Source organism: Eleutherodactylus coqui, chromosome 9 (genome assembly GCF_035609145.1).
Source record: "Eleutherodactylus coqui strain aEleCoq1 chromosome 9, aEleCoq1.hap1, whole genome shotgun sequence".
Taxonomy (NCBI): domain Eukaryota; kingdom Metazoa; phylum Chordata; class Amphibia; order Anura; family Eleutherodactylidae; genus Eleutherodactylus; species Eleutherodactylus coqui.
Genome location: NC_089845.1, coordinates 102328725 through 102337637, shown reverse-complemented (window position 1 = coordinate 102337637; position 8913 = coordinate 102328725). Strand labels below are relative to the sequence as shown.

The window sequence follows — 8913 nt, the reverse complement described above, 5'->3', positions numbered from 1 at the left end:
TATCAGAAAAAAACTTTATAACAGAGAGGGTGATCAATGAGTGGAACAGGTTACCACGGGAGGAGGTGAGTTCTCCTTCAATGGAAGTGTTCAAACAAAGGCTGGACAAAAATATCTTTCTGGGATGATTTAGTGATCCTGCATTAAGCAGGGGGTTGGACCAGATGACCCTGGAGGTCCCTTCCAACTCTACCATTCTAGGATTCTATGATTCTAAGTTGTTCTACATGGTTTCCCAGCAGCTCAGCCCACAGGTGAGTTGATTGTGCTGGCTGGGTGAGGATTGCTCCAGCCAGCCAATCCCCCAAGTCTGCTGCTCATATATACCAGCTTCTCTGCTGTGGCTGTTGGTCTTTAATCTGTTTGCTCAGTTTGCTCAGTGTGAACCGTGTTATATTCCTGCATTTCTGTGCAGGTGTCCGTATGTGTGGTGTGAACTGTGTCCTGCTCTGGCTTTTTCATCATCTAACATGAGGTAAGTCCCTAGGTTCCAGCATGGGGTTGTCCCTGTTGGGACGATCACCCTGCATGCCGGAAGGTTTCCTGGGGTTAGTTATCTTGTTAGAGTAGGGACCTGCAAGACAATGAGGACCCTTAAAGTGGGCTTGTGGGCTTCAGTATTTTGGCCAAAATACAAATTAATACCTCATACATGCTATAATTATTCCATCTGGCTAGGTGTGTAGGTATGCAGGTCAGTGCTTTGGGTGCTTGGCAATCTTTGCTTTATGCCTGTCCACGATTATGTAGTCTATCTCTCAGTCCTACGGTTCTGTCCAAGTTCTCCTAAGTTCGCCTGTCGGCGAGTATTAACGTCTGTCTGTGAAGTCTTTCACTATTTCCATGCTCTGTCTTAGTTCGCCGTTTGGCGATTTCGAAGTTTGTTTGTTAGTGCAACATCCTCTTGGCCCACTAAAGCACCACACCTCCATGCTGACGCGGGATTGTTTCCTTTTAAAACTGCAGTTATACAGCATTTGCACTGACAAACTACACATCTCCAGGCCAGATGGAAGGACCCCTGTCCCTTACTAACTAGGAAAAGTGGGGAACCCCCTGACTAAAAGCAGGGTAATCGTCCTGATAAGGTTGGCCCAACTGTCTTCATCTGTGGCCTAGCTATCCCTGATTAGGAACCTGGGGAGATGCACTAGACACACATAGGAAACGACAATGTTCCCACACTGAACATAGAACAGAACTGCACATAGTAACAAAGTATGTAAGGCCAAATGAAGGCAATGTCCATGTAGTTCAGCCTGTTTATCCTCCTATGTTGTTGATCCAGAGGAAGGCAAAAAACCCCAAGAGGCAGGAGCCAATTAGCCCATTTGGGGAAAAATCTAATCCCTGGATCAATCCCTAATAGTTCCTACCTGCCTGTATACCCAGATTAACAATTGACCTAAGATTTATATCCTATAATAACCTTCCCTTCTAGAACGACATCAAATCCCCTTTTAAACTCCTCTATGGATTTTGCTATCACCACATCCTCAGGCAGAGAGTTCCACAGTCTCACTGCTCTTACAGTAAAGAACCCTTTTCTGCATTGGCAATGAAACCCAGAGCTCACATGCATACAGATGGTAAACCATACCCAGTCCAAGTGTTCTCACAATAGGGGAATAGAAAGTCAGCCACCGTGTGTCAGGCATCACCCATCTGACACACACATAGGACATCAGACATCTGGGGGCCACACCTACCCAGAGATAAGGAGAAACCTGCGGGTTGTGTGCACCTGTCTGGTCATCATACCATACACTACACAATGCACGCACCCCAGAACACAAGGAGGGGGGGGGGACAGCAGGTGCCCAGACCATCTTCAGAGGAAGAGAGAGGGACACCACAGACAAGCATGCACCACCAGCTCTGAGTGGGCTCAGCAATCTCTCACAGGAGTTTGCTGCTATTTATCTGCAGTAGACAAGGCGGATTGGCTGGTGGAGAATACCACACCCAGCCAGCTCAATTAACCCCTACCTGTGAAGGTGTGCACAAGGAAGCCTGTAGAATCACAGGTCCCAGATGCACAACCTTAACACTTAGTGTTCCTGAGTTTGGTGATTTGGAAGACAAAATAATAGTAGGGACCAGAAGGAAGATTTGAGTATGTTATGCCCTTATATGGTAGTGATTCTGTGTGTTTCACTTTTCTGTGCAGTTGTTGATTCAAAACATTAAGACTTAGGAGAGGAATTATAGAGAAAAAGTTTATTTTTGAGTTTATTTATGTGCTTCACATTATGCAGAAGTATTAGCAGGGAACTGATCCTTCCAGCCTCAAACTAGTGTTTGAATAATGGAAGACTCTGGAGGAATCGACTGCGGCTGGAAGAAGAGACTTGATGGTCGCTAACGACGCCCATAAACCTCGACCTCGCACAGCGTCAGGTACTGCACTTGTCCTGGGATCACCACGCTGACGTAGCGACCTACCATCCCATTACAGCAGAATGCCAAGGTGGCAGAATCAAGACGGGTGACTGTGCCGCACCTGGAGGAGAAACCAGCAAGACATTGTAGTTATCAGCTGCTCATCCCTTCATGTTCTTCATGTGTACACCAAATTTAATCAAAATCAGAAACAATTAGACAGCAATGATAACATGAATGTAAAGAGTTGTGAAATAATAGCAGTGAAAGCACATAGTGGAAGACCGCAACATGGGACGTTGTGGAGAAACAACAGATGGAAACTGTGCTGATAACTAAAGTGGAAAATTAGTATTTGTTGCCATATGGGACCAACTTACACTGGGTTTCGGTTGTTGGGGTGGTTCCCGATCCGGACCTCGGCTCCCAGCAGTCGCTCCGCACAGCAGTCCTGCCTGTTTGTTATGATGATCTTTGAGATCCTGTAGGACTCTTGAAGGTCGACCTGCCACCAGGGGTTCAGTATCTGAGTGGTGTGAGTACAGGATCCATCACGGTAAGTTGTGTCTTTGATACCATCTATGGCATTTCGTGCGTATCCCATTGTGGGAAGCTGCAGGTTACTTATCTGAGAGGCTACACCATTCAGCGCTAGATCATAATCTGAGGAAATAAGAAGAGTTTCAGTTATATGGAGCTGAGATGCAAGTGCCGATGTCCACTGTTGCCCTGAGGTCTGTTCCCCCTCATAAATCCCAATAGGGGTCAGAAGAAGGAGGAACATGGACTGAAAAATGGAGGTAAAGAGAAAAATGCATTTTAATAGAACATATAGTTCCATAGACAAGTGCAAGAAGAAATGACACTGCCTGGCGCCTGCTCTAGTCTAAGTTCTATCGCAAGAAAAGTATCCAGTTTCTACCACTGCAGACCCCAATAATGGGTGTATTTAATTTGGCTACGTGTGAATGAGGATTCTGAACGTTCTTCTCATTGTGATACGTCCGAATATAAAATCTATAGTGAAAAAGCACAAAAAGACAACGTGATCCTACAAAAGGGAAGTACTGAGAGTACGGAGCATGTGGAGTGATTGTGTGCTGCTGAATTTTGATTCTCAATAGTCCCCATATTCATAGTCCGGCACTTACCAGAATTCTAGAGTTCCAGGTTATTTGGCATTTGTTAGTTCGGTGGATCTGTTATCAGTATATAACTAATAAATGACACCACCGCTAACACCATGGTGTGCAATGTAAGTTAAGTTAGGTGCAGGAGGGAGGAGTAAAAGAGGCTCCACAGCATCTAAACGCTTTGCCCCTACTGACCCTGGGTATCCATGTGTGGCACTGATACATTGCAATCCTATGTGTAGATAGTATTGCACACACTTCTTGAATTCTCAAAAGTTTGTGAATGCTTTAATTACAGATGTCACAGATGTTCCTGGTATATCCAAGCAACGTTTCGGGCAATATAGCTCTTTATCAAGCCAGGAGTGAAAACACCAAAGTCCGGCGTAGAATAGAAGTATAAGTCCTGGAGGGGCTGGTGGTTGAGTCTACCTGGTGATGCTGGTGGATAGTGAAAATGGACCTTAGGTCGTGGCTGGACCTACAATCCACTGGCATCATCCGGTAGACTCAACCACCAGCCCCTCCAGGACTTATACTTCTATTCTACACCGGACTTGGGTGTTTTCACTCCTGGCTTGATAAAGGGCTATATGGCCTGAAACGTAGATTGGATATACCGGGTACATCTGTCACATATGTAATAATAGCATTCACAAACAAAGTGTGCGCATTCCAATTTTAAAATCTTTGGTTACTTGTTGAGGTTGTGACGGGGTGAGCTGAGGATTCTGCACCATGCTAACATCAATTGGGATAGCGCTGTGGGTCTGTATATGTAGAGATAATCTCACCTCCAGGACGAGGACTACATCTAGAACTCTGAGCCTGAGTCAGAGCCAGAGATCCGAGCAGAAGCAGAGACGTCAGAAGATACATCCTAGAGGAAGGAGAAACGAAAAAAAGGTTTGGTACCGTGGAGGAGGGTGTTACTGTCATAAATCGCCGTACCAGGCGGAGAAATGAGCAGATCCATGAAAAAAAAGAGTACATCTGGACCGTTTTAGGCTAGATAGTCTTTTAAATTATGGCAGGAGTGTGTCCCGCACATATGTGAATTGACCTAACGAGCGCAAGAAGTACAGTAATATGTGCCAATGCGCACGCAAAAGTGACTCGTTCATGGCGCAAATACATTGCAATTAGGTAAAGGTTTTTGAGCATACGCTCATGTGAAGGGACCCCTAATATGCAGCAATGAGTTTTCAGGTCCAATAGCCTGCATACTAATGAGGCAAGGGAAGTGTGAATGCAGCTTTGGATGTGATTACAGTACAATGTATCTCAAGCTAAATACTAGATAAGGGTCCGGCCACACTGACATATGGTCATCCACGAAACGCACACTTTTGTTATAAAAAGACAATAGGGATGAAAACGTAGCATTTCACAGATCCACAGGCTATAATGGTTTAAATATAGTCAAACTATGCAAACGTTTAGCCAGAAATATGTTTCTGTGCATTTTTTTTGGGTGGGATTCTTATACGTAGCCAATGTTTTTCTGTACGAAAAAGTGTATACTTTTTTTTAACAGTGTAGTCAATGAAAAAGATGTTCAAATACATGGCTGTGTGCCACCATAACCTTAAAATATATGTTTTTTGATCAGGCGGGGAAAAAAGGGTACAACTGCAAAACTTTATTAGAAAAAAAAGTTTACAGTAATAAACATATATATATTTTTCTTATTAAAGGGAAGGTTAGGGAAGGAGACTTATAAGGCCATGCATGCTCCTCTGGAAAATATATCCAAATAAGGAAGATGGAACAATACCTCTACAGTGCCACCTATTTGATATAAGCATTCCTTTAAATGAATGTCCGACCCTTTAGGCTGCCTGCACGCGAATGAGTCGGATTCTGCATGGTCAATGAAATCCGCCTAAAAATAGAGCATGCTGCGATTTTTTTTCCTCGCAAGCGGAAAATTGCATTTGATTTCTGATCGCGTGCAGGAAAAGTCGCTATGGGCGGTATTTGCTGCGGAATCCGGAGGCAGATACCTGATCCGGATTCCGCAATGCAAATCCGCCCGTGTGCATGCGACCTTATACAGGTCTGTAGAGCAATGATTGGGAATTGAAAACCAAGCCAGAATCCATACACTGTTAGCTGATTTGGGGTTTTGGCCCTCATCAGGGTGAAGTAGGATCGTGGCTTGGCTGGTGGGAGGCCTATGATGAGGGTCGGGAGGGGTATCGTTTCCCCTTTAGGAGAACATCTAGAAGGTGAGTGGGGAGACTTATAAGGCCATGCAAGCTCCTCGGGCAAATATATACAAATAAGGAAGACAATTCTCAATTATTGTTATAAAGACCTGTATAAAAGATCGGACATGGATTTGCAGGAATGCTGCCATCCAATGGGTGGCGCTGTAGGGGTATTGTTCCATCTTTTTAAATTTTCTTTCTTTTTAAAATTGATCAAAACAAATAACACGCATGCGATTTTAAAAACGCAAATGTATGTTTAAGATTCATGCATTTTTCACTTTTTTTATGTACATTTCTCATATACTTCTAAGGGGACCTTTTGGTACACAAATATGAGCATGTTCTAGCTTTTTTCTGTGCGACCGAAATGCGCACACTAAATACGCGCATGTGAACCAACCCATTAAAATCAATGGGTTCTATTCCCTGCGTATTGTGCGTGCAAATTTTGCGTGAATACATCAGTGTGAAGCCGGCTATAGGCTGGTTTCATATGAATGTATAAAAACTCGTCTATAATACAGATCCATATTATGGACGTGTTTTAATAAACATTGCATCTGTATGTCATCACTTTTTAAGCCGTATTCACCTCCATATTTTTACTATTTTCTATTGGGCAAATACTGATCTGTAGTACAAACACAGAGGCAAATATGAAAAAAAGTAGAGCATGTTGTTTTTTTAAAAAAATATGGCCATGTGATTAGCCCTATAGCTTTATGCTAGCCCTTTATTACAGTCGGACTCAATACAGAGCAATAATACACTCGCCTGAGAGCGCCTTGGGCTTCCTTAAGACACGGCGTGATCTATTAAGACTAATAAGTAATTTTTATTACACCATTCTTAATATGCTGCCCCATAGTCAAAAGATGCGCCCAAAATTTTAAGAGGTGCACACCTTTTAAAATATTAGGTGCATCTCGGGCCGCCCATTTGCAGAAGGGGTGATCTACACCAGTTTGATCACTTACTAAGAAGTAGGAAGACAAGTAGGAAGACAAAAAAAAATTTCCACTACATCAAAATACCGGCTTCACACGACCTGATTTCAATTGCGAAATTCGCGATCGGCACCCGTGCGGACAATACGTGGTATTCCGCGTCTATTGAAAAAATGGGACATTCACATGTCTACTCAAATGAGCGGATTGCAATTGTGAGTTCTATGAGCGAGTGGATTTAAAATCGCAGAATGCACTATTTTAGTGCGAAAACCGCATGGACGGCTTCTATTGAAGTCAATGGAAGATATCCGACCCGCAGCCCATCTGCAATTGACATTGCGGATAGGCTGCGGGTACGGCACGGGTAAAACAAATATTTTAAAAAATATCTGTGCTGCGCATGACCGACAGCGGGTGTCCATGGTTATCCGCAATACATAAAGCGAAGGTACGCAGGGTCTCCAGCCGGGTGCAGAGCCGGAATCCGACTCATTTGTGTTGAGCTGGCCTTATCAATGGGCCCCATTGTGTGAAACATCTTAAAAGAAGCTTTACTTAATGTCTCTTAACAGGGAGCAGATTGCAATCTCCTGATGTATGATCTGGACTGGTTGATAACAGAAGAAAATAGATTGCACTTACCTATACAACAAATGTAGAGACAGAGTGCAGGAAACCTGTAATATTCACACAGTACGATGGAGCTCCCCGTGTAGTCAGCGACTAATTCCTGCAGAGTGTTCTTATATACAGGCTGTACTCAGATGAGAAGGTCCTGCGTCCTCTGTGACTTGAGCAGCCTCAGTCCTGAGTATTTATACCCCATTCGGCTCCAGCCCCACCTCCCCTCTGACCCCAGGAGCACAATGTCTGTCCAATGAATTCTCACCCTGAAGCAAGATTTCTTCACAACTTATCAAACCAACCAAACTCGTCCATCTGCTGCATAGGTCATCTTATTGGGATATTATTAACCCTTAATAATCGCCTTGGGGATTCTCATTATATTTTTAGGGTAACTTCACATGGGCATGGGCGATGAATCCCACCCCCATATCGCACTCACCACCATGTGAAAGCCCTGTGGATGCGAGGCGTTTTTATGGCAAAGCAGCCTCAAATCACTTTGGGGATGAAGGGGACCTCCGCCGTGGCTATCATAGTCGTAGCGCAGGATCGCAGAGTTTCTCCTACTTTCAATGGGGCTGCAATGTGAGATTACACAGCCAGATACAGAATGCATTGCGATGCCATGTAGGAACACATCGCTCATGTGTATGACCCCATTCAAAAGAATGGGGTTCATATTTGTGGGTCTCAAAACACCCAAATCACACGCTATTTTAGTGCCAATGTGAAGGCAGCCTTAGTGTATGTCCACATGGGGCAAATTTATCAGTGCAAGGCCCTCCGCATGGATAATACACGGCATTTACTGAAGCAGTCATGTATTATCTCTCAGTGGCCCCAAAAATAATAGTGCCCCCTAATGACTCCAATAGTAACAGTCTCCCCCCTTAACGGCCCCAATAGTAATAGTGCCCCACAACTCTTAGTGCTCTGTCCACCCCTGAATTGCTAGTCAGGAATAAACCCTGTCACCACGTACTTGACTCATTCGAAGAGCTCCAGTCTGGACATCGAGGAAGCTGTAGGCACAGCCCTGACTCCTCCCTCAATATCTGCGTTTCCACAAGTACGCAGCACAGATGTGGAAGGGAAAAGTCAGGGTCTCTGCCTATCTCTTCCTTAACATCTGGAATATCGCCCTCCATCTGATACCCGATGAAGCAGCCAAATAGTCACACCACACTCCTCTATGAAACCGTCCCAATCTTCCACATTTACAGTGCATACCAGACGCCGTCTTCTGGAGACATTATGGAATCACTACTCTCTCTGATATAGTGGAAGGGGGCGATCTCTGCTCCTTCTTACAACTGCAGATGCGTTTTGGCCTCTCCAGTAGTTCCTAAAATTTAGATACTTCCAACTCCAATACACACCCTTAGGGCCCAATTTGGGGGCCTGAAAATCCCCCTTGCCTTGACCAGGTTGGAAGACCTGGCACAGATGGCCAACCTCCTGAAACCTCTCTCTAGTTTTTATAGACAACTGACACGTAGCCCTATTCCACTGAAGGATAAGACTCTTGAGAAATGGGGCTCAGATATACCTGGAATCGGAAGACTGTAGTGGTGTGGTCGTGGTCTCTTGGCCACCTCTGGACCC

General features: G+C 44.5%; 1 protein-coding gene across 1 annotated transcript; it reads right to left on the bottom strand.

The window, feature by feature from the left end:
- Positions 1-2205: 2205 nt before the first annotated feature.
- LOC136578293 (fucolectin-6-like) lies at positions 2206-7487 on the bottom strand. The gene is made up of 4 exons (XM_066578247.1): positions 7324-7487; positions 4310-4395; positions 2763-3045; positions 2206-2503 (listed from the first exon to the last, which is right to left on the bottom strand). Exons 2-4 carry the CDS (start codon positions 4392-4394, stop codon positions 2362-2364), a joined length of 510 nt encoding a protein of 169 aa, XP_066434344.1. The 5' UTR covers position 4395; positions 7324-7487; the 3' UTR covers positions 2206-2361.
- Between the last annotated feature and the right edge of the window lie 1426 nt (positions 7488-8913).

Excerpts from the sequence above, each read along its gene's own strand:
- LOC136578293 (XM_066578247.1), bottom strand. The coding sequence starts at position 4,394 with ATGTATCTTCTGACGTCTCTGCTTCTGCTCGGATCTCTGGCTCTGACT. Across the intron at positions 3,046-4,309 it reads ATGTAGTCCTCGTCCTGGAG|ATTATGATCTAGCGCTGAAT; the intron begins GTGAGATTATCT and ends TTATTTCCTCAG. Across the intron at positions 2,504-2,762 it reads CCCAACAACCGAAACCCAGT|GTGCGGCACAGTCACCCGTC; the intron begins GTAAGTTGGTCC and ends TTTCTCCTCCAG.